Source organism: Perca fluviatilis, chromosome 14 (assembly GCF_010015445.1).
Source record: "Perca fluviatilis chromosome 14, GENO_Pfluv_1.0, whole genome shotgun sequence".
Taxonomy (NCBI): domain Eukaryota; kingdom Metazoa; phylum Chordata; class Actinopteri; order Perciformes; family Percidae; genus Perca; species Perca fluviatilis.
Window position 1 is genome coordinate 11909063 of NC_053125.1, and position 26815 is coordinate 11935877.

General features: G+C 41.1%; 1 protein-coding gene across 2 annotated transcripts; it reads right to left on the bottom strand.

The window, feature by feature from the left end:
- Window positions 1-1388: 1388 nt before the first annotated feature.
- On the bottom strand, window positions 1389-26711 carry LOC120573414 (transmembrane protein 151B). Of its 2 annotated transcripts, XM_039823132.1 has the most exons (7): window positions 26165-26711; window positions 17163-17281; window positions 13462-13797; window positions 12212-12346; window positions 11317-11456; window positions 11173-11212; window positions 1389-10276 (listed from the first exon to the last, which is right to left on the bottom strand). In XM_039823132.1, exons 2-7 carry the CDS (start codon window positions 17235-17237, stop codon window positions 9059-9061), a joined length of 1944 nt encoding a protein of 647 aa, XP_039679066.1. In that variant the 5' UTR covers window positions 17238-17281; window positions 26165-26711; the 3' UTR covers window positions 1389-9058. The 2 variants fall into 2 exon arrangements, with proteins under 2 accessions (XP_039679066.1, XP_039679067.1); XM_039823133.1 differs by lacking the exon at window positions 17163-17281 and having other exon boundaries at window positions 26165-26709.
- Between the last annotated feature and the right edge of the window lie 104 nt (window positions 26712-26815).

Genomic DNA, 26815 nt, shown 5'->3' on the forward strand with positions numbered 1-26815 from the left:
ATCTATCTATCTATCTAAAGATGGTGTCCCTTCAGATGATCTATTGTGCAGCAGATGAACTTACTAGACTGAGAAAGGTCAGCTGTAGTACCTAATGATCGTTATTCATTCTCACGACTATGAAGTCAGGCTCCAAAAATCCTGGATCCTACAATTCCCATAATGCAACTCTATAGTGTCCTTTGTTGTTGCAATATGACGATAAATTACTGTTAAACTAAGATGTTACAGTAATGCTGGCTAAATCACAAGCTTTAAATTCAACAGAGAGATATTAATTACTATATAAACATTTTAGTCACATTAGAATTTGCCTCCAAGCATTTTAAGTATTTGAAGCTAACTAACTAAGTTACTAAACTCTACCAGATAGGTTTTAAGTCCTGACACGGATAATAACAAGCCTGCCTAGTAAATGCCCACATTCATTTCACTTAGTAACGGTATCCATCAAAACAATATGTAGCCACCAAGTCCAAGCTGTGGTGATATCACTCATGTCATTTTTTTTCAATCTTTGGGGAGCTCCCCCCAGAGCAAGAGAAGACATTATACAACTGTTTTCACAGGCTGGGTAAAAATAATGACTGGATGTCTAAAATTGGTGGAGGGCCCCTTTAAGGTCTGGAATTAACAGTAAGACCTAATATATTTAATAACCTTTAAACCTGCAATGTTTCTAACAGCAGGCTTGCATTATTTCAATCTAGAGAAAATCCTTTAGCTGTCAAAAGTGTATCACCAATGAATATTTTTTTTATGTAACCTTTATTTATTCAGGGGAGGTTCACTGAGAGGCAGCCTCTCTCTTTGCCCTGATCACATTCACACAGTTGCACACCTTCATACCTGGAAGCTGCCCAGTACAACCACAGTCTGATCTGCTGGCCTCTGAGCAGCTCCACTGGAGCGGTTGCCTTGCTCAAGGGCACCTCAGTGGTGGTAATGAGGGAGGGACAAATGCTGCTTTTTCACTTTCCCCACCCAGACTGAGGAACAGCTTTTACCCCACAGGCCATAAGACTGCTAAATAAAAAAAAACACACACACACACGCACACTTTTACTACTTGCTGTTTTTCTTAAATGGAGCCTCCAAGCATAAGTATTTCACACATTTGTACTTGTATAACCAGTGACACTAAACATCTTAAATCTTGATTAAATAGCACGTTAGTTGTGTAATCAAGCTCTTTCATACATATCCTGGTTGTCTAAAAAAATATAAGCTAACATAAACTGCTTCAGCAAGCAACAAATATATCACAAATGGTAAACCAAAAGAGCTGGAGAGGTCAGACAAACAAAACAATATATTTTTGCCCAATAATATCTTTAAAATTGTGAAGACATCATTGGGTTGAAAAAGAAAATCCCACAAGACCAAACCTTGGTATACCAAGCAGATTGACTTTATTTGTATCTTCCATGATAATGAATCGTCATCATCATCGCCAGGACCGCATCAGTTAACAGTGTTATTGCCACCAGCTCCTTTACCTTCACTGTCATTATCCACTCAAATGAAATAATTACATTATCTTAAACAGGCCAGTGACAACAGCTATAATCTGGTGTGATATTGACAATCTCATTATCAGTTACATATTAATTAGCTTAAATACTGAGGACATTTTGCTCGACGGTGCTTGAACAGAAAGCCCATTCCTGGCTTTACACATCGCTGTGTAAGAGACAATAATGCATTGTATGTGACATTATTGTCCCCATAGGCTGCATGTACATAACAACTACATTGTGGTAACAGTTCCATGTGTTTGACAGCTCACAGGTAATCCAGCAGCATTAAATATTTAGCAGGAAAGAAAACGAGTATCCTGAAATGTCAATGTGACGTGATCATCTCTGGAACTGAGAGAGCCAGGGCTCCCGCTGCGTTGACAAGCCAAGTCACACTTTGTGGACGCGAGGTTTTAACATGGATATAGCTTTTTATAGCTTTACTGTCCAATGGTGATACTCTAACAATCAGGCGACACAGCACATATTTAAGCAAAGGCGTTACTTGATCTCATCTCCACAATTTTTTTGTTCTTTATTTTTATATATATATATATATATATATATTATTTTTTTTTTAAATCAACAGCGACTCTGACCCGGATCATAAAATAAGCCTTGACCCAGACACTGAATATCAGTAGGCTTATTATACTGACGCTAATGTATTGCCCTAAACTTAAGAGTTCTTTCTGACACATTACAGTCATATAGAATGTTGTGAGTTTTTACATACAGTCATCATGTCATGTTGCATCAAGGATACGCGGCAACACACAGCTGCTCATTATTTCAGTGCAAAAACAAAGGGCGGTGGTAAGTGTATCATACAAGGCTCAGTATAGCTACAATACAGTTTTTGCACAATGGGAAACTGCTACTATGCATTATTAAAAGAGCAGCATTTAACATGTCTGTGGATAATAACAGACAGTAATATTAGCTGCTGTTTATAGTTCTGAGGGAGACTTGTTAATGCACACAAATTCATATTAAAGTGTCTGAGGTCAAAAGAATACCCTGGATTCTGTTTTTGGTCAATTTCTTTGACTTATGTATAAATTAGAATAACTGTGTGAAACAGTCACTGGATCACACGTTTCTATTTGTTACCTGATAGTTTGTAGTATCCACATTAGACTAACCCAAGTACTTCTGGAAATCAAAAAAAAAAAAAAATGCAGCTGGAATTCATGTGATTTCAAGTCAAACCAATTCTAAACATGTTTTTTTTCTTCTTTTTTTACAGTGTTTGACAAACTTGTTATGACTACTCCACTCCTCCCATGATCACAAGAGAAACAGTAACAGTATTGACAACAATACATCGGTCATAATAGCTAGAGCATTTCATAAGATCGTCACGTGATGATGTTGATAAAAAAAAAAAAAAAAAGAGTGGAAAATGAGAGCAGAACAATCAAACTGGATGTGGGCACAAGTAAACAGATGTGTATTTTAGAGTGGTCTTTTCAAGATAGAGCATGTTCATTACAGACCAAACCCTGTTCCTTTCTATCAGTTTGTAGTTTGTGTCATATAGAGCAACACAGCCAGATAATGAGTTACGCAGTGGAAATGGAGGCTCGGTCACAAAATTGCCTTAATCTAACAGTGCTGTCATTTCAATGACTGAAGCACCCATTGGTTGTGGTTATAAGTTCAGAAAGCTGCTTAGCAACATCTATAAGTCCAGCCACAAAGCAGGGATGTGGGCAATATTGCTTGGCAACACATTCAGTTACAGGTAAAGGAAAATCATAAGATCAATGAAGATAAATGCACAATAACATACACAACTGCACTGCTTTCCACAGGTTGTAACTTTTGGGTTTGTTGCACCTCTGCCCAGACCTCTATCAGTGATGTCGTAGCAGGGGCTCTTCATCAGCTGCTGAAGACAACGTACCTTGTCTGAGATAACTGACTGGGGTGTGTGCAGATGTGGAACCCACGGAGAGCAGGACAGCAGCTGTTTTCTACCCTGTTCAATTCACTGTTTGTTTACCCTCTGAATACAGTACATCACATCTGTGTTGTCACAATATATAAGGCATTGCTGCCACCTAGTGGGCAAAAACACAGCCTGCGGGGTTTAGCCAAACATACCACAATGTAAAAGACACATTCTGGGTGGATTTACATGAGCCGCACCTGTGCATTTTGCCGATAAAGGTCACTTGACAGGCATCTGTTATTTCTGCTCCTGAGTAAACCCACCCTTTTGTCACCCCGTGTAAATGTTTGGTGCTGGAGCAGTCCACCAGCACAAATTGTACTATTGCACATTGTGTAGACCACCTGTACCAGCTGCTAATTGTCTACGTGAATGTGTGTGTAAGCTCAGGCATTTTCTCTGTGATGCTTCTTGCTTTGGCATGACGGATGTTTGTGTCAAAGACAGCTCGTGTTGAAGCAGGAATGCAGCAAAAACTGAAATCCTGAGCAAAAAGGTTGGCAACGTCGGACACGAAGGCAACATAGCAGGACAGTTCCATGCTTTTAGTTTGTGTGTGCATGGTCATGTTAAAAATCTGCATGTGTTAGGCTATTATGGGTATTGGATGAATGTCACTCTAGTCTAAAAGAAGCTGTTTATAATGGCTGCTTTACCGCTGTGGCTAAACATGCAAGCACGCATGAGTAAGTGAGTGTGTGTTTGTGTGTGTGTGTAAGACATCATGGGCACAAAGTTCTCTTGGCACACCTGAAGCGGCTGAGGACACGCTTTTGACACACTCTGAGATAATAAAACACAGTATAAATATCCAGTACCAACACATATGAGTGAAATACACTTGTCTATTTAAAATAAAAAATAAATAAAATAAACTATACTTGCAAGCAAGTAGAACTGGGTCCAAGCACCCTACGCAAATTAGAACCAGAGGCTCGCCAATAAAAGCTCATTGGGAAGCCAAGAGCGTTGTCTGTTTTACAAAAAGAAAATACAAAAAAATACAAAAAAACAATAGCAGCTAAGACATGAGAAATTTCTGAAGCTTACAAAGGCATTTGAAATAATAATAATAATAATAAAAATAATAATAATAATAATAATAACAACCTGAAATAATGGCTACTCAAGTATGCAGATGATATAAAAGTAGCAAATTACAGACTGAATTGTGTTTCCTTGGTTTGTCACTTTTGGTGACAAAGCATTTACATTTTAAATTAGAGCTCACTACATGTGATTTCAAATTTAAGTGGCTGACTGGCGATATGAACAAAAAAATACATAGAAATAACAAAGTGAGCGATTGAAAATTTGGGAAAGCAACTCAATCAAATTAACGCAGAAGTGTGGTCAGTGCTTCTTTTTCTCATGAAGGGACATGAATGGAGACAATTTTATCCACAAGTCAAGAGACTGAGATGATAAATAGCTGTAAAAAAGAATTGTCTTTTAATCTCACATTTTCTTCTTCTTTGTCATTTGTCCAGTTCCCACAGAAACACCTGTCCATGTTGCTGTTCATTTTCTCCGTCACTTTTCTTCCGTTAATTATTTCCGTCCATTCATTTCCTTGTGCCCACTTCAGCTTGATGTCCCCCAAAGCTACAGAAGATCCGCGAGCCAGAATCGGCGTGTGTGAATGTGTGTCAGAGTGTGTGCGTGTGTGTCCTGTACACCAAACCAGGTCAGCACTCGTGCTCTACTTTGTCCCTTCAGAAAGTTTCATTGAAAGAACGTTCCCTGCTGCCTCTGCTGAATCCAGGTTGGATGTTTGGAGTTACAGTATCCGTATTTGAGTGCACGCTGATTACCATGTCCATTATTATCTCTATCATTTATGAAGTGTTTCAAGTATAATTTTTGCTCTATTTTCAGGAAACTCCTCTTGGTTTAGATTTCTCTCTAACTTCATTATTTAAGTGTGCTTCTCAGTATTGTGTCCGAAATAAGCAGATAGAGAACGAGGGAGACCCTTCCAACATCACTGAAGTGGCTGAAGTGACCGTTCTCACTATGCAGGAAAGGTTAAGAAAGTATTCGGCTAACTACTCAAAACTGCTTCTTGCTACTGTAGCAGGGTTTGTGTGCTTTGTAAAATATATGCACTGATGGTTGTGTTGTCTCTCCCTGGACTGATCCTCCACAAAAACATACCAACTCACAAAGTAGGACAGAGAGTCCTATGAATCCTTATGGATTCTTGTCTGTGCCCTTGCCAACGTGTGTCTAAAATGTCTAAATTAGTAGCTCCTGCACAATAGCTGTTATTAAGTTACATGCATCTCTATGCCAGCTACCTTTTACACATTTTATAGTGAGGCGATGTTTCAGAGAGCACTGGTACTTATTTGCAGGTGATTCTTCAAGAGGAGGTAGCAGTATGGCACAATGTGGCCAGACTTGGTCTACCACAGGGCTGGGCGTTATTGATCATTGTGATCATTTTGTTGCTTTTATTTTAATATTGTAAAGCAAAAGTCTGATGTATTCTTTATTTTTATCAGGAGAATGCCAGCTGAGCTTGACAGCTCAAGTTTTACTTCCCATGCAGTCCAATATTATGGACATAAATGAGATAAAGAGGTGATTTTTCATGCCTGAAGACATAGAGTAATGAGATATATAGTATATTCATATTTGAGGAAGGTTTACTGGTTATTGTAATTTTTTTCCCTTTATATTGCGCCAGCCTATCTTTGGGTACAAACGTTTAAAACTAGAGCACAACTACACAGGCATAACTGGTGGAAAATAGCTAAACATGTTACTGTGTTAGCAACCTTTCAATGTCTTTAAAGGTCCGATTTGTCTATCTTTTGCTCCTCTACGCATTGGGTAAATCCACTGATCAAAGCACCCACATTATTTGCTCATTCTGTTTCTTTGACAATATACAGACATAGCGAGAGGTCATAAAAAAAATGAGTAGGTAATATCTGGTTCATAAAATCTGATCTTTGAGGAGAAACCTGCGCCTAGAAGCGATGTGATATGCGGAGTGAGCGGAGATGAAATGTGATCTGAGCAGAGAGAGGCGCATCACATAACCACCACTTTAAAAAAAAAAAAGAGGAAAGGGAGGAGCGGAAGAGAGAAGATGGCAGAGCAATAGAGGACGGAGAAGTTAATGATGGGTGCAGTGAATCTATTTTGGTACAACAGCCTCTCACGTCACTTATAACACGTGCTAATTGCAAAAGATGTTGCACCTAACTAGTAGAGCAATAACAATTCCAAATTTTGCCGTACAATTAATTGTCTCAGAAATAACTGCGATTAACAATACAAGTGTCTCTCAGTCAAATTTTAATATATTTATTTAGGATGGGGGGACACTGCTATGTGACCCAGACAAAGTACACAGCCTAGGAAGTAAACTATGCCTCTTTATTATCATAAAACAGTTTTTCTAACTGTATTCCCCCTTGTCATTTTTGTTGCTATGAACCTGTATATACATAGGGAGGATCAAGTGCCAACAACTAACATTGCTTTAGCTCAACAGCCCGAGCAATAATTAGTTATATAATTACAATTTGGCATATCTAAACAAAATCAACAATTACCATCAACAGGCTTAGCCCGTAAGACCTTAGCTAATGTTAGCAATTAATTACGGTTAAACAAAGAATGCGCGATTAAGTAAAAAGATCGACAACTAGACAATTATGTAATAATTGTTACAGGCCTACTAACTAGTCGTGTTTTTAAAAAGCAATAGATGTGTTGCTCCGAATTACACCTCTGCACCTGTAACTTCAGTGCACGGAGGGGTGAGGGTGGAGGAAGGAGAACAGAAGAGGTGACAAATTGGCGAGAGGAGCATGAGAAAAGAGGAGAGGTAGAGGAAGCAATCGCTCCTTTATGGAGTTATTTTCTATCAGCTCCATATCAGTAATGGATAGAGTGGTGCGTACGCTAATGTGAAGGGAGTAGTAAGACAGCATGAAGAGGAGGGAGGAAATCAATGTTTATTATACTGTTAACGGTTGATGGCCAGATGAAGTGTGTATAGGGTTGGGCGTCGTTTTAATTCTAACAATTCTGATCCCAATGCCGATTCTCCCTTTCGATTCCGGTTCTCATGCTTATATCACCGATAAGAGGAACATTTCATTTTGATTCAACAGTGATTTACCTGTTTTTTTCAATGTATAACAAAGCCACACTTTAGAGCGGCGCTTACTGTGCTCCATGGCTGCAACACAACCAAGCGCCTGGAAGTAAAAGAAAAAAAGGGTGGGTTCATTTTTTTTACCGATGATCGTATTCGAAACCAAATTTAGCAAACGATTCCAATAAAAAAACCATCCAATGGAATCTCAATTTTTGAAACGATTCCAAGTTGGAACCGGTTCTCGATGCCCAATCCTTAAGTGTGTGTATAGTCAATTTTAAAAGACCTGAGAAAGACGTCATTTGTTATTGGGACCGGTTAGAAAATTTGAATTTGATTCCCTGATTAGATTTAAGGTCATGATTGCTGTTCAGATGGTATTTTGTCTCTGTGATAAAATCCTGTATCTTCTTTTTTTCCCCCTCCTCCTCTTGAGTTGATCTTTTTGATAACTCTGTTTTGATTTCTTTTAAAAAGGAACCTACATGAATTATCTGTCAAGTGGAAAACAGGATTTAGGGTAATCTGGTCTGTCATGATGAGTTTTGTATTCTACTTCTTCCCTTTGTCTATTGTTTCTATGCTGTGCTCTGACACTTACACTCTCCTCCCTTGCCATTTTTCCACATTGCCAAAAGCGTGTCATTATTTCTCCCCCTCTACCTCTCTACATCGCATCTTGTAATTCTTTGTGATCTCATTGGTTTCTTCCCTTGTCTGAAATATTTAGGAGTTCCTCTTCCTGCATTTCATCTTTTTTAATGAGCCATATCTTTTAGTCCTCCACTAGGCATTTTAGATTTTAGCAAAACCAAAGCATCAAGCCTTCAAAATACTCTTCTGCAAAATCCTCCACTTCTGTTTCTTTTGAGAAAAAAACCCCACTCAGCTGGTTTGGAGTCTCTCCGCTGCGCTCCAATCTGCTATCTTTACACTTGACACTCCTCCCACTCCTGTTCTTGCATAGATATATCTGGAAATAGTCATTCCCATGTTTTCAGTCTTTCTGTTCCTCCTAAGTATTGGATTGGTCCCCCTCTCTCTTGCGAGCTCTGTGTAGCAAGGTCTACAAGTGTCATATTTTCAGACTCCATATTATTTTGCTGCTGTACTCCCTATCGGCCCTCATCTCCTTCTGAACCAGTGGGTTTCCTGGCTTTTTACGGTATGCACTCCTCTCCTCTTACAGCACATTCTCTTTTCCCTTTTGACTCCATCATCCCCCTCTTTACTTGGTAATTCTGTCGGTCACAAAACTGTTCTTACCTCTTATGCTTTGTTCTGACTGAATCCTCTCTTCTTTTCTGTGGTTGGTATATCATCGTTCAGGCCTATTCTATCTATTTGGACTCATCCACTTCCTCTCTGATCCAACCTGTTCTGTGTGTTTGGCGTCTTCTTTCATCTCCCTCGGCCTCTGCCCCGACGTTCTCGCTTGCGGAGCGTTTACTCTTTTGACCGTCACATGTCGTCTCCAGCGTGGCAGCTCTCCTCTCCGTGTATGATGAGGACGGGGAAGAAGAATGCGTCCTGGTAGGACGGAGGACGTTCCCTCCCTCCCCCGTCGCCCTCCCTCACCTCGCCTAACCCTAAACTGTCTTGCTCTGCTTCTTCGTCCCTCTCTCTGCCTCCTCTTCCCTGTTCCCTCCTCGTCACCTCCTCCTGCTGCTGCTGCTGCTGCTCCTCTTCCTCCTCTTCCTCCTCCCCTTCTCCTTCTAGCACTCCTCTGGTCTCCTCGTTGTCCTGTCTTGAACCTAACCCTAGGAACCCTCCACCTCCTCCTCCGCTACCTCCCCCTCCTCCTCCCCCACCTCCGCTTCCTCCTCCATCTTCCCTACTTCCTCCCAGCCCTCCTCCCATGCTTCTCGAATGAAAAAGGCTGTTCTGGCGCACTCCTCCCAGTCTCCCCAGAGAGAATCCGCTCCGACTGAGCACCAGCCTTCCTCCTATACCCCCACCCCCCTGCCCCACTGCCCTGATCCCCGCCACGGTAGCGTTCAGGAGGGCTGTGGTTCCCATGGGGGCCCTTAGCCTGGAGGGAAGACTGGAACTGGACGTGGTCCTCCGGCATCGGGGGCAGCTCTGGAGGAGGTAAGCCGAGTTAAAGACAACAGGCAGAGCTAGAGGAGGAGGGTTAGTGCCCTGGCTGGGGGTGGAGCTCGTAGCCCCAGAGATGGGCGTAGACGCGGTAGGGTTAGTCCCCACGCTCATGTCCAAGTCCATAAGGAGGGCTTCGGAGTAGCTCGGGACCATCTGTTGGTTACAGCGGATGTGCCACTCCAATTCGGTCATGTCCACCGTGTTGACGCGAGAGATGGCTCTGTAACTCCCATTTAGACCAATCCCAGGGTGGATTCCATTCTCTGTCCCTCCTTCAACCCCGTCCCCTCGTCCTCCTCCGCCACCTCCTCCTCCGCCGCCGTCCTCGTCCTCCCCAAACAGCTTCTCCACATGGTAGTGTACGTACGCTGTGCGATATTCGGACACAACCCGCAGCGGCCATGACAGGAGGAAAGCAGAAGCCAGCCAGAAGACCCTGTGCCGAGAAAACCAGGGCTGGTGGGCAGGATCTGGGAACGCCAGGATGTGTTCACGGAAATCTACGTTCTTCAGGTGCATCCCCTCTCTGGCCTCCATGTAGTCGTCAAGCCCCTCGTTCTCTCCGAAGAAGCGCGCTCGCTTGGAACAACGGAAAGGGAATATGTAAGTATTAGAACCGAAAAACAATTGACAGAGCATTACTTCCAAAGCCAAGAAGCATATCTTTAACTAACTACGTAAGTGTGTGGGGTTACAGTACATGTTAAGAAAGTGCCATTCCCAATTAGTACATCCATTGTGTTTTATTACCCCACAGTGTGGAGGCTGGACCTGGACAGCGAGAACAATGGATCATCAACTGGTGAGGAGCATAACTTTTTGCCTGCCATCAAGTATATTTAAAGGAGCAGTGGGTAGGATTTAGGGGCATCTATTGGCAGAAATGTTACCTAAAGGCCAGACTTGGAAAGGGAGGGGGTATTCAGTTGGTTGCAATGTGTAACCTCACTGCTAGATGCCACTAAATCCTACACACTGGTCCTTTAAGGAGTTCTCATAAAAAAAATAAGTTGGCTGTAAACATTGAAAAGCCAGCTGGAGACAGCGTTTTCAAGAAACTCATGGGGCTGACGTTTTTTTTTATTAGCTAGCTAGCTACAGCTCAATCTGCCAGCAACAGTTGTCGTTTCAGACAGTAAAATCAATGCTTAGTGGCTAGAAATAAGAAACCTGTATTCCTCCATCTCTACCTCAAACGAAAGACTGACTGTTTCAAAAATGACAAAGAAATTGGAGTGGTAAACCTGCCATCCTTTTCATTAATAACTGCATATGTGCAGTGACTAGAAAAGCTTATTTTTTTGCCCCCTTAGTTGCCCATAACAAAAACAATCAATTGGAAGATAATACCCTGTGCTCTGGAAACTTGGCTGGGCATTGGTCCTTATTTTTCACATATAAAACATTCAAATGATGGCACTGCTATAACAGAATTACCTATATTAAATAGGTTATTTTCTTATATTATATATTACCTGGGTGAGGTAGGCAGCTTCAGCACGTGCACTGGAGAAGCTAAAGAGCACAAATGTTAGTTAATAACTCGATAACCATCCAAAATAATAATCTTCCCCAGCATGTGACTTTTGGCCAGTTGTGGTTAGTGGTGGATGTCGAACCTGAAACACTTGGTGAAACGGAGGCGAACAGCAGGGTGCAGTTGCAGGTCCAGCAGCTCCTTCGACACGTCTTTGACACCATAGCGGGCGTAGTCAAACTCTGAACTGGAAGCATGAGTGTTCACCCGCTCATGGTAGACCTGCAGAGAGGAAGGAGCAGGGCATGGACGGAGGGAAAGAGTGTGATGGAGGGGAGAGGGGAGAGGAAGAAAGAGAACAGATAGGATGTTTGAGAAAGGAAGAATCAACTTATTCGGAAGACATTTCATATAGTATGTTTCATCATCAATAGCATGGTTACTAAAGAGAATGATATTTTTCTAACTTGCACACAGCCCCGCAATATTTGCTGTGGCTCCTCTTTTCACCCTGTGTGTTGAGCTCTCCGTTTTAGCTACCGAGTGAGGCATCTCACTTATATTCCATCTTTGTTGGGAGTCACACATGCGCAGTAGCTAGTATCTTCGGGCCTCCACTCTAACTAGCTTGGTTTGAGGGTGTGCCACACTAGCAGCTAGGCGAGCATTATAACGTGTGTTACAAAGTGACACAAAATGACTCGCGTTTGTCTCTGAAGTAAAGGCTGGACTACAACAGAGCTATTTGGAGCAGTTTGTGTTTTCTGTTGGAGATGGTAAGTCCCTTTGGGGTGGACTTTGGGCTTTTTTACTTTGAAAACCTATTACATGCACAAAAAAGATATATGACACAATAAAGGAAAGGGGAAAAGCCCAAAAGCATAATATGAGCTCTTTAAAAGTTTAAAGTTAATTTAAAAGTTTAAAATAACTAAATAAATAAATAATAAATACGTCTTACAGTGCAGCTATGAACAAAATAACGAGTGAATGTGAGAGAAAGTGTTAGTACGGATGTTAAGAAGAGCTCCCCTCACCTGTGTGGTGGTATATGCATCTCCGTTGCGGTATCTTGTCACCTGTCGGGTCCTCCTCACGTAGTGATAGCTGATGGCCTTCCACCAAATGCAGGGTGTGGCCTGCTGAAGTCTCTGCACACGCTCATACACTTCCTGTGTCCAAGAATGAAGGAATAATGAAATCATTTAATCAATGTCACATTTAAATGTCAGTTTCTACACCTGACTTATATTATTTGAAAAACTTTTTTGTAAAGATTTCCTTACAAACCTGTTAAAATGAGGGTCAACGGTCTAAAATATAAAGATGCAACATTGCCTGAGCAGTTCTTGGCGGTACAAGCAATAACAAACAATTAAGTTCCTATTATGTGCAAACAGCATAGTTAAGTCTGTGCAATCTGGTGCAAGTCCGGCCCTGCCAAGGTTTGTTTATGGTGTTTTGATTTTGTTTTATTTTTATCTCTATTTACGGCTGTCTTAATCATAGGATATGTGCCCCTGGCAGTCTGGACTAATGTAAAAACTATTTAGTTTTTGGCAGTTCTACATTCATTAGGTAAGATGAACAGTTGCCACTGTGCTTTTGGAGCAATGTGCTCATGGAATGATAATCCTGATAATTGACAGAGCATACCAGAATAGACAAAAGATAGACTGATGCCTCCAGGTCAGCTCATTTCCATATGAGAGGATAAGTGTTATTTTAGGAAAGAAGGAAATTAAGAGTACAACAGTGTTCTCTCCTCATGAAATGTTAATACTTCTTACTAAACTGCATGAAACTTATCTAGTACTTCTCCTGTGCAGACATTTATAACATCACTGGGGCACCCAGATAGCTCAGTTGGTGGAGTGGGCGCCCATATATAGAGGGTTACTCCTCGACACAGCGGGCCCAGGTTCGACTCCGACCTGCGGCCCTTTGCTACATGTCATTCCCCACTCTCTCTCCCCTTTCATGTCTTCTGCTGTCCTATAAAAATAAAGGCTGAAAATTCCCCAAAAATAAATTAATAAATAAATAACATCACTGAAGATTTTATTTTCTGAACCCTTTTTATTTAAAAGCCTTTTGCTGACACTATCATAATGAACAGATTTCAATGAGTAAACAGATCCTGCTGTTTAGCCAAGGTCATACAGCTATTCCTAGACTCCAATTGCAGCAGTAGACTCCACAGTCTGTTAGGTGTCGGCTTTTTTCAAGCTATTAGACCCTCTTGCTCAATGCTAAATTCAATGCTAATACTGTTTTTCACACAGACCTGGAATTCAGCATGAGCCAGCATTGCCGTCTTGGAGAAGCAGTGCCAACACTCCACCAAATAAACCACATACAGCATTGCCAGGAAGGCCAGCGGGATGTAGACGTAGCCGCTAGAGCACGGACTCTCCAGGTGCAGGATGTCATTATAGTAGGCCGCCGAGGTGGCATCGCCGTCAGCACCGTGAGGTATGGAAGAGCTGAGAACGGATACGCGACAGAGAGCGCACCAGGCGAGCGTGGCAAAGCAGCCGTACATGAGGAGGGTCAGGAGGAGGCACTTCCAATGGGACTCCCGACACAGGGAGGAGCCCAGAGACTGTTGGACTGGCCGTTGCTGTGGAGCCAAAGGGAGAGGAGAGAATACATGTTAAGATGCTACTGCCCGCACAGAGGAGGCCATTAAGAAACATGCAACCAATGAGACATTTTAAAAGATTAGAAACCTGTTAAAAAACAAAAAAGGGACACGCCACCAAATGTCATTTTGTCAATGAATCTGCTATTTATCTCAGCAACCGCGGGATGGATTCCCATAACATTTGGCACTGACATTCATGGTCACTTTTCCTCAAGCCTTTGGGTTTTAGTGAAATGTCTCATCACATATTGGATGAATTGCCATGACATTTGTTACAGACAATCACATGCCTTACAGGATGAATCCTAATGACTTTGGTGATCCCCCCCCTCAATAGGTCAAAATATCCATGCTTTGGTTTAGGACCAAATACCTGCAAAACTAATGGCATTCCCATCATCCTCAGCACTGCTTACTTAGCACTACTAGGCTTAGTACTTTGTATGGTTATGCTCATTAACCAGCGGCTGATGCAGATGCAGTGAAGCCAAAACATCTCCATCGCCCACTGGTGGCTGGCTGCAGTATAGGCCATAATTCCTGCCCCCTCCAAGTTGGCGGAGGGGACATGGACAAAAATCTAAGTACGCATTATCATGATCAGGTGGGTGTATGGGCGGGGCTTCGATACCGCGGCTCCACCGCCCGATCACTACTGTGCAGACTCTGGTTTTAAAATTACAGGATGGCAGAAGTTCCCATAGCCGGGATATTTTGTCTTCACTTTTGTACAGTGGGAGGAAGTTGAGACGCGTTGTCCATCTTTATATACAGTCTTTGCTATTAACAAATGTTAGCATGCTAACACCCTAAACCTGAGATCTTCAACAAGGGGTCCGTAACCCCTCAGGGGTCCTCATAGTTACTGCAGGGGGGGCCGCCAAATTAATATTATTATTTTTTTTAATGTAAATATGTCTGAAAATATACATTAACATAAATACAACATATTATTAGCAAAGATGAATCAGCCAAACAAAAACAAAAAAACATTTAATTTACACAACACTGATGATACTCTTACTAAGTAAGGTAGCCATTAGGTAGCCATCCACAGATACAGTTAAGCTTAAGTATACACTGTGCCTTCCACATGTATGTTTAAAATTAAAACGTGATGTTTAAATAATATATAAATATCCATCCATATTCATCCATCTGGCCCAGTTTACTTTGCAACATTTTTTTTTTTTTTTTATACAATATATGTAGTAGGGGGTCCCTGCTCGGTTTCTCTTTTAGCTAAGGGGTCCTTGGCCTCAAAAACATTGAAGACCCATGCCCTAAGCTAAGATGGTAGACATACTCACAATACTTCTAGAATCGCAATAAATGAAAATCGCAACACAAATCGAATCAAACCCATGTATCGTGAAAGAATCAAATCGGGGCAAAAGCATATCGCCCTAATTGTCATTGTGAGCATATTAGCATGTGGATGTTAACATTTAGCTCGAAGTATAACTGTGTCTAAGTACAGCCCCACTGAGTCGCTAGCATGGCTGTAGACCTTTATAGATGTTCATTCTGTGCCCCCAACATTATGGAAGTGCAACACTAAATCACCAGAACAATCTTTTGAGCGCTAACTAGTTTGCCTCATTTGAATGATACTTGTTAGGTTACTTGGGTACAGGTTTATATTATGACTTTAAATGTTCCTTCCCATTAGAGTTCTGTTTTAAGCTCTTAATGCCATGATTAAATATATTTAACAGTTGGTCCTGAGCTAATTCTATCCTATCCTAAGGCTATAAGAGATGTGTAACATGTAGCTATTTTAATACTAAACTTGGTCACAAATGTGGTGAAACCAGTCTGAGCTAGATTTGACAAATTTCTACATTCTCATGTTGACAGTCAAGATTATAATAAATAATACAGTATGCCTCACAATGTTAATATTTAATCATGTCTGACAGGTGAAAATGATTGCAGATATGGTGGTAATAGAAAATGTTTGTTAAGGAAGCGACAGATGTTGTATACCTGGTAACCCCCAGTGAGTTTTTGATAATCATAATCATCCTGTTTTTGTAAACAGTGTTGTATTTCAGTGCAAGTGTGTAAGCTGAGGTCTTGAACAAAGGAGTGCATTAAACCAGCCCTTACCCATCATAGGATAAGTGCTACACAGACACAGCCTTTGCCTCTCTCTAAGTGCACACTTTGACACAGCCCAGCCTCCCTTGCACTGTGAAGAAGACATCATATTACAGTGCACTCAAACATACACATATGCATTAGAAGCGCAGACATAGATGGTGTAACGTGCCCCTCTTCTCTTTCGTCATCTCGCTCTATCCACGCACACACCATCATGCACCTTCTCAGCATTGTAATACAGCCAGCGGAGAGTACGTGAATAATTTAGATGAGAACGATACTTCTAGACTGTTCTCTTGCTAACTCCGCTCCAACATCAGCAGCGTAACACTGCTGCTTCAATTTGTGTGTGTGAATAAGGAAGGGATGGATAGAGGGCTTGTGTGTACAAAAAAGTGTATATCATAGAAACAGGAAAAGAGAGGGAGTTAACATACACCTGTACTGTTTTGTGTTTATTCGTATTTATTCGTGTGTACACTTGCAACAAAGCTGATGACAAAAAAAATGGGATGACACCAGTGTCCTCTCCTCGTTTAGCCAAGTCTGCCTGTCCTGTCAGCACATCACCGCCCCCCCTCTTTATCTCTTACTCCTTCAATGCAGCCCCAATTTGCTTTCCACTTGCATATTTGGCTGGCTGCGACACACACTGCCTCTCTCTTTTTTTTTTTACTACTGTTCCTTTATGGGCAAGTAGTGAAAGGCAGCGTGAAGGGCACCTACACGCCACCAGTCCAGCATCTCTCTGCAAGAGCAAAACAGCCAACTGCACATATCCAAAAATTAGATTTTTTTTTTTTTTTGCTTTCGGTTTGCCTTTTCTCACCACATCCTCCATCCTTTCCTTTCGTAATCTTATTTCTCCTTCCCTGAATCTTCCCTCCCACCTCCAAAGCATTTACTCTCCAATCCCAACCTCAGTCTCCCCTTCCCTTTCGTCCTCACCCCCACGTCTCCTCGGTTACATCCTCTCTGAAAGTCTGTCTCTAAGTGGATTGATTGGGCTAAAAGTGTAGTGTAGAAAGAGAGGGAAAGATGGGATGAGGAGCGTGAGAGAGACAGAGTAACGGTCATGAACTTTTCATGAATGCATGAAAGGAAGCAAAATGAGAGAGAGAGAGAGAGAGAGAGAGAGAGAGAGAGAGAAAAAAAAAAAAAAAAAAAAAAAAAAAAAAAAAAAAAGAGAGAGAGAGAGAGAGAGAGAGAGAGAGAGCAGCAGTGACGGACTGCACCTTTCTCCAGGGAACTCCACTGCCAAAATCCATCCGGCTCATTCCTCTCCTGCCCTCCCGCTCTGTCTGTCCCATTTTGTCTTGCTGGCTCCAATTCTCTCCTGTCCTTTTCCTCTTACCTTGTGCAAATAAATGTTGCCAAAAAAAGAGGTTATTCTAGCAATAAAAAAACCTGCATGGGTCTTGGCTGACATTTTCATCAAGACTCTGTAGCTGGGGAAAGGAGAGGAAATCAGCCCTAACAGGAGTCAAATGATTTCTGCATGCACTTACGCCAATTTGTCAACACAAGCAGTTTACTCTCCAACAGGTAAAGACCAGACTAAAATGTTCCGTCACTGAGGGATGGAGCCTGGAGATGCTCATAAACTAGTGGGCCTACAGAGATACCACACGCTACCACATACACGCCCAACCTCAACTCTAAATGATGCTGGAAGTTTACGAACATAGGACTTTGCTAGATGATAGAGATTATTTTACGATAATCGGAGCATCCTTAAGATTGTCGGGAGGGGTGAATCGGGGCTAAAATCGGCCTAATTATCCTGCCGTCTGAACCAGGCTTAACGGGCTATTTGGTTTATTGCCTAGTAGCTAATACTGTAGAAGGTCAAGTTCCACATCCAGTAACAATGCACACATACAGCATAATAAAATAGTATAGTAAACAGCAGACTGATCTTTTTTGCTCAAGAGACTGAATCTCAATAATGGAGCAGAAGCAACTCAGAAATAAGAAAAGCTCCCACCAAAACCTTCTTTTGATCATGTCATTATTATTATTTCTTAGGGAATGCGCTGATCCAACTTTTTGTCATCCTGATACCTCAAGTCAGTATCTGCCGATACCAGTGCTCTCTTTTTCCCAGATTTTGTCTACTGTATAGTCTCTATACGTCACTGAGTGGTACTCACTGGAATCATTTTTACATAAGTCCAGGGGTTGCTGTGCCCTAAAAACTGAATTGGCAGCCCGCTCCGAGTGAATGAATGTAACTGAAAACGAAAGCACAGAATTCCCATGAAGGGATTAACAAAGAAACTGTATTTACTGTGGCTTGGTCATGTCATGGCCAATAGTCCGCTTAATGAGATCAGTATTATCAATTAGTACAAGATGTGTGAGAAAGTAACGAATGTCTTGACAATTGACGACTTGGAGGGGGGGGAATGAGTTAAATATTCACTGTGCAACATGTCATGGAGCATTATAACATGAGACACCATCAAAACTGCTCTATATTCTTATGCAAGGATGAGAACATGGATATGAATTGCCAGAAATAAGTGTTTTTCTTTTAATAAGCATGGAACATTGAACAGACAAACAGAATATTTATCACAAAAGCTAAAGTTATAACAAAAAACTATTCCAATTAAAAAAATATTGTTACTCTCCTCTGATATGCTTCAGTTTAATAGCAGCATCTACATTTTGCACCTTCTATGATCATGATAATAAAGGAATAAAAAAAATAAATGAAAAATCCACTGAAAATAGGACATTTCTGTTAACAATCTGTGATATGTAACAATATTTCAGCATTTATCTTATGAAAAATAACAGTAAAAATAGGAATAAAAAATGTTAAACCTAACATCCAACTAAATATCGCACATTCGATTAATCACGGTCTTCACGAACCGTTAATCGCATTCTTTCAAATCTCGATTTGAAAACGATTAATCGTTCAGCCCTACTGAGTTTTGAAGCATCAACAGGGGGCCGCAACTGAGATTTGTGGTAGTTCATTATTAGAAACCATCTCGTGTTCAGGTTACCCTGCTAGTGTCAGCTCCTGGCTATGGACTCCCTCGTGTCTACATCAAGCTCAGCATCTGGAATAGTGTGTGCCAGTCTAGCTTTGATCTGATCACAACGCCTCTTTAAAGGTGTGACCACAACTAGTGACCAATGGAGATGCACTTTGAGCCGAATAAGTAGCTTCTAGTAAACACAACACCTCCTGGTGCAAAACTCTGCAGCTTATTGGCTGTCTTTTTATGCTCTCTTTCTGTTTCAGCTGCCTCTGTTGAGCCGAGACCGCAACAGATCAAAAGGCAAAGCTCACTCTCCTTGAAATCATAATGAAAAGAAATCTATATAGCCTAGCCTGGAGGGTGTCAGCTTTCATTTTTGTCATACTTAAAGCTTTCACCGCCCTTATTGCAAACTCTTTTGGAGAGGGTTGATACAGGGTGGTACTTACATGACACATTCTTCATTAATGTTTCATTAATGACTAAAACTAAAACTGCATTTGCATAAAACACAGGATTCAACTGACAAGATTTTGCTGGGCTAAAGAATGCTTGTACTTTGACTTATTGTCATATATATATATATATATATATATATATATATATATATATATATATATATATATATATATATATATATATATATATATATATATATATATATTCCTTAGCAACAACACTCACTAGAGACAACCATCTGAAGAAGAGCCCACAAAGCTGGCATGGACCACAGGTTTTGTTTTTTTTGGACACACATCACACACCTTTGTTTTCAAAGAGACATTTTTAGAGCATTGCTTGGATTCTGAAGATCCTGGCCATGCTGTGGTTATTTCCTGCCGCTACTGAAACTGCGACTGACAGAGCTTTTTTATTAATAGGATTTGCTTCGGCACGTTAATGTCTCCAAATTCAATCATTGTTCTATAATCTGGTCTTGTAGCATTTGCTGTAATATGGTGCTGCAACGGAGCAATTCTGCCACATACTGTACTTAGTTACTGTGTTTATGTTCAGGTCAAATTTGATTCTCTTATTCACTGTTTCACTCGACTAAGGGTCAACATATGCCTCAATAGTAGAAGTAGCTAGGGCTGCATTTTATCTACAGTACAACGTGAAACTTTAATCCCTCCTATCTTACCTACCTATACATAAACACTTTATAATAAACAAAATTACATTGGAAATTCAACATGGTGCACAGTGCAGAGATGCTTTGTCTGTACAGAAGTAAGGTGTCTAGTAGAAAACGTGCATTCCTCTCTCTCCCTCGGTCTCTGCCCATACTGATTCAGCTGGTTAGGTATGACTGGAGCAGCTATAATTAGCAATCCCAGCATGTGGGTGGCAAATTAAGTGAGGACAGGAAAATGTGCTGTTGATGACTGCAGTACACTGTTAAAATTGATCTGTCATTTCAACATGATTGGAGGGCTTCATTTAGTAAGTCATGTTTATTATGTTCATTACCTATGCTGCAACAACAAATAAATCATTAGCACTTGGTGTGTTAGGAAATATAAGTGTATGCATGTGTTATTATATGGTCACTATGCTAAAAACATTATTCCTCTTACAAATAATTAGTTTTAGAGAGTGTTCAATTAAGACTAATTGTCCACCAACACCAATTATCAACAGGTAAGATATTGCATTCATTTATAAATGATATAAATGTCAAGGCGCAATCTTTTTCCGATTGGCTGTTTGGCCTACTGCCAGGCTGACGTGGGTAAGGCTTACCTGTGTCAGAGCTTACAAAGCGGAAGTAAAGAAGACTGAGGGGGACAGGCGGTTTTGAAAGAGACACGCGTTTCTGAATCTTGTGAGGAAGATTTTCATTTCTTTTTTCCCCATCAAGTTGTGTTAACGTTTTGTCCGCATCTTAAATGTCTACAAATGAACTGTCAACGGAGCACCGACTAATAGGGCTGGGTATCATTCAAAAAGGTTCGATACCGGTACTGATACCAATACCGTGACTTCGATACCGGTTCCTATACTTTTTTTGATACCAATTTTATCTTAAAAAGAAATTACAACAAAAATCTTTTTATTTATTTTTCAGCTCCTACTACGTGAGCCCCGTCTCTGTGCGTAACGTGGTGTTTTTCCTGTCTGCCTCTGCGACGTGTAACGTTAGACAGCCAATCACAAACATCATAAGATCTTGGTAGCAGCATGCTGCATGCGGATTGGCTCACTGACGCTGATGAGATTTACTCCTTAGGTATTGAAATTGGGTATTGAATTTTTCGATACTCGATACTTAAATAGAGGCAATTCGGTCGGTACCTAAAAAGTATTGAATTCCAGACTGATCTCATGAATTGGCGTATGTATGACACGCCAATTTGTATTCCGTTTTTGCGTGTTATGAAGACGCATAATCGCATTTTTGTGTGTATATCAATGCAAATCGGCCGCCATTGGCCTATATTGCGAGTCCATTTCCGCCGTAGCGAGTGGTATAAAGGAACGGGGGATTGGGTAAGGAGGTAGGTTAGGGTGGCGGATGGGTAAAACACAGGACTTTCACCTGGGAGAGCCGGGTTCGCGTGTGGCGATTTTTCGGCCGTTTTTTGTTTTTAATAAGCCTTACCCAATGTTTCTTTCCTAAACCCAACCATTTGTTGTTGTCGTAAGCGTGTTTTAGTCGTTATTTTCTGTGTTTTTGTCACTGTTTTGTTACTAAAGCCTTTCCCTGTGTTCTTTTCCTAAACTCAACCATTTTTTTTTTCTTGCCAGGCACGTGACGTTGTTCTCGCGATAGTACGTCGCGTTCTCGCGATAACGCGCAACGTGGCGAGGCCACGTGGTGGGTCTGTTTACATCAGCTGTTTCCAGCGTGTAGTACGTCGCGTTCTCGCAATAACGCGCAACGTGGCGAGGCCACGTGGTGGGTCTGTTTACATCAGCTGTTTCCAGCGTGTATCATACACGTGGATAGCTGAAAATGGCGTAAAATAACACGCCATTTGGCTTTATGAAAGTGCCGTATATATTTACGCAAAGTCATGATGCCATGTTGTGAATTCGGTACCCAGCCTTACCGAGTTATGAGTGCCGAAGCACTAAAATCCATGGACAGCCAGACTTTGGAAGCCTAGACACGTAACGATAATATTGAGTTTTCCAAGAATTGTGGTTATGCCGTGACATATATCATTGAAAGCAGCAGTAAGCCTACATGTCAGCTTGAATTCATGCCAGTTACATTGCTATATATGCCAATGGTGACAAGTGGAATAAAGGACCAAAACATCCACAAAAAAACTCTCAAACAACTCCTGCAGCATAATCCATTACTCTACTGTCCGTCTGTGTGAAAAGTCATTGTTTTACCAAATAATATGGCAAAAGAAAGTCACACTGGTAGGTACATTTTTGCATCTCATTTACATCTCATGACAAAAACAGCCATAACAGTGAGAGTCAAGAGCAATTAAGAGATAGAATTAGGAGTTCAATTTAAAAAATAGGGGAAAATAAACCAAATCTCATCTTGATACTGATCTTAATGTTACTTTTAGGTTAGTATCCATTAGGAAAATAAGTTTAAATTTAAGGTAATAAACAATTAATTTAAAACACCTGTAAAGCATTGTGTATTTGGAATGACTTATTTAAAGAGACATTTTGCTTTACTTTGTATTTTGATTAAAGATGCAATAGGTAAGCCTTATAAAACTAACTTTCTGTCATATTTGCTGAAACTGACCCTATGTTGGAGTAAAACTACATAAAGCAGGCAATTTAAAAAAAAATCTGGCTCCTCTGGCACCACCTCCAGCCTGTAGTGCGATGTGCAAAAATCCACCGCTCCCTGTTCAGATGCTCCAATCAGGGCCAGGGAGGGGTCTAACTACATGTCAATCACTGCTCATGCACATGCATTCATTCTCCCTTGTGGGGGCTTAGGAGAGTTTGGTCTTCAGCAGAAAGGGGGGAGGGACTGAGAAGTTGTCGATGTTCACATTCTTTGGCTAAGTCCTGGATCTTCACAATCCTACCTACAGCACCTTTAAGTGTTTTGGCTTTGAATATCATTTGAACATATTCTCCTTAGGAAACCAGTGATTTACATAACACGTCTGTTCCGTAATGTTCTATGTCTCGTATCGCCTTCTCCTCCTGTATTGTTATTTATCTCATGAAACACAAATTATTTATTAGTAACCCTAATGGCTGTTCTACACATTGTTGGCCTTCTTCATGATGGCAGCCAGGCTGTTATGCACTGTTAAAATTTTTTAATGCAGCCTGCCTCCACACTGAATTTGATAAACATGCTCCATTAGCAGTAAAAATGACAATTAGGTTTTCACAATCAGAAACTGGCTTCTTCTTTTCTGCCAATGACTGTTGCGAAAAGCATTTTTTGTCCAGTGTGTTGAGGCACTGTTATAGGACTCTTAGATGTTTGTGTTGCTGAGTGGCAGGGATTATTTGGTTTGTAGATATATTTGTCATATTGCATTTTGTTCTTATTTTATACAGTTGGTGATGAATTTCTGAATGAAGGTTTGATACATTTATTTCCTCTTCCATCACCAGATGTTTTTTTTCTTGACTCTGATTTTGTTTTGGTTAATCTTTGAAACTTGCATAACGTCTCGCTCACACAGATTCAAATTTGGATTATTTGCTCTGATGCAACAGACCTCTCTGCTAATGGAAATACATGCATGGAGGTAGGTATGAATAAATTAAATTAATTAATATTTATCAAGTGGCTCTACTTTATTTGTGATAATGCTTGTGTGAGTGTGCATGCCTACCAATGTGGGCCAGAGAGTGAATAAAGTTAAGTAAGACATGAGTGTGCAAATGTTTGAGAGAGAGAGAGAGAGAGAGAGAGAGAGAGAGAGAGAGAGAGAGAGAGAGATACTCCACGGCAGGCAAATCTAAAAAGGAGACCAAGAGGGCAAGATGAGAGAGAGTAATGGAAGCAGAGAACAGATGACTGAATTCATTGCATTACATTGCATTGTCTGCACTGCAGGCATGGATAAAAAGACAGATGAGAGAGGTGGAATAAAGTGAACTCTACATAGTATGTGCCCAAGTCTTTAAATAAACACTAGCCAATTGCCAAATGCTTAATTCTGTCAGTTTTAAACCAGTTGCATATGTTATAAAAAAAAAAAAAAAGGTAGTCGGGCAAAAACATAAAACTCCCCTCAACACTTTCAGTGAGTTTAATAAAATTGTGATGGGCATTGTTCACCATTTTCTGACATTCCATAGACAAGAAATTCATTGAAAATAAAAAAACAATGAAAAGTTAAAGCTCACATTTAGCAGATGTTAAGGTGTGATCAAGTCTCTAGCCTACAGGTACCTAGTATGACACCAACCCATCGCCACTGGTACTTGCATCGTCAAACTAACGGGGTAAATTACACCTGTATAGATACTGCTCACTTCCTCATTAGCGGTATAGCCCGGTCCTTATATACCATTACACCACATGAACACACAACTCTTCTCTTTCTCTAGGGGGTATGGACTATTATCATGTTAAGTGGCGTAAATGGAAATGGTGGTGAGAATAGTAATCCATGGTTATTTTTTCCTGGCAACTGACTCAAGTACTGTTTTGTCATGCAAAGCTCTACTCTATTTTTCACTATACAGATGATGTGTTGGAATAAATGACGCTGCTTCCCAAGAGCGGTAGTAGAGGACCTTTACAGATATGCCCACATCATGATAATCCCATGCAGTATGGGGCAAAAACCAAGCAGTTTTCCCAAATTTAATAGAAGTGTGTTATTTGCACCTATTCTGAAATGGTGGTTTTGAATATCTCTGCATACTGGGGTTCCTAAACAGTCTTGGAATTCATTTAAAAAAAAAATTAAATTTTTACAACCACAAGAACTAGGGCATTCAAAGGATGTACGGCTTTCCTAAATGTATCAGATTATTATGGGATGGAATCAAATTAGCAAAATAGCAGATTTGTCAACTAAACATTCATTCTGTGAACTCTACTCCAGCATAGTATAACAAATAGGTTTCAAGATTAGTAATGCCGTTTACGCCAAGGTCCTACCCTACCTATGTTATGCAACTTAAGAATAGTAACATCAAGTTTAGCCTCTCTTTAGATGGCATGAATAAAAAATGAGCCATTCTCAACATTTGTGTGTTGGTTTCAGAATGATGAAGACAGTTGGAGAACAATTAGATACATAATAAGATGTATGCCCTTCATGATGATTCTTTTCCTTGGCAGCTATCATGTTTTTATAGACATTGTATTATCAAAAACATCTTGAAAAATAGTGCAAATAGCTGCAGAAACATCTGGTTCCGCCCCAGATAGAGGAAGTTGTGAATTGCTTAGGATAAGAGGTAAAGACGTGTGCGAGTGTGGCGGATGGGGTGGGGAAACAAGATGCACTTTCACTGTGTAAAGTCTTTCATTATATTGGTTCAGGAAACAGAGAAGGACTTCTGAGGAGGTATAGCAGATGTACTGTTGGGGAGATGTGTAGAAGGACAGTCATATCTGCTAAGGAGATGGGTAGCCTATATTATCAAGGAGTTTGCCACATAAAAAAAACACACTGCTAAGTGGGTATATCCTATTATTATAACTAGTAAATCCCTGTAAAACATTGTTTGTTGAAAATAAACAAACTTCCTGTCCGGAAGTGTTATACTGTGTTCTCAGCATTCACGTTGTGTCAGCGTAATTTTGGCTGAAAGGTGGGTGTGTGGCTAAACTGTGATGTCACCCTCTAGTGTATTTCTGTGGTGTCAGCTGGTAAATGAACATACACTATTATACTGAAAAAGACAACCATCTCTCCCATGAGAAACACACCAAAGCGTTGAGAGACGTATCACATCTGTGGCTCTCTTTTGTAGACAGGGCTTTAGGGTTCCCTCCCCTCTCTGTTTACCCAAAACACAGCCTCATCTCCTTTCATATTAAAGCCAAGGTCCTGTCCCGTGTCCTTGCTCTTGTACAAAGGATTAACAACAGGCATTTTTTTTGTCAATGAAAGACCAGGAGTCAGTCGACATAGTCTACAGAATGGCATACATGATGTAGAAGTCACGGGTTGTTTGGGAACGACCAGCAATGACATATAGAGGCAGGTTCTTGTAGGGGCAAAAGGACGATATGCGCAACTTCACGCTAACTGAACTCTTTCTATCAACGCATAAACAACCTTGTATACTCGTAAAGGGAGTCAAAAAATAATGTCCTTCCTTACCTGGTCTCGTCCTGACCCTTCGTCCAAAATGGGCTCTTCTGCGGTGGCCGTCTCCTCCTCCGTCTGCATTTTCCCGCTTGCCAATCCTTCCTTCCTTAGAACCGGGCACAGGCAGCTCCCACCCCGGTAACGTCCGAAGGCAGGGACCTCCCCGGCGGAGCAGCAAGCTCGGTCACCCCATCCGCCGCAAGTCGGTATCCAATTTCACGATGGCGGGGCCTGCGGCAAATAAGCATCATCTACTCCAGATTTAGCGGCAGCCCCTGCTTTCTTCCGTATCTTCTTCTCCCGCTGACCCGCTCAGTGTTTCTCTTCTACCCGCTCCATCCCTCGCCTCTCAGGGCAAGGCAAGATGTGACTAAGCATCCAAAGTCGAAGCCCGTCGCCCTCCCCTCCAAACCGCTTTTCGCTGCCGCTGCTTCTCCTTCTATGATGCTCTGCTACGAGTGTGCGTATGTGCACGTGTGCGCGCGTCACCGACAGCGCAGGAGAGCCAACCAAGAATTTCACATGCTGCAGCTACACAAATGAAGGGAGACGCTCGTGAGCGCAAACCCAATATGCGTGGTATTAGGTTTGTGTGAGATACGTCGATGACAAATACAAGGCATCGAAATACAACGACAGCGAGGATGACCGTCGTTATTCAAC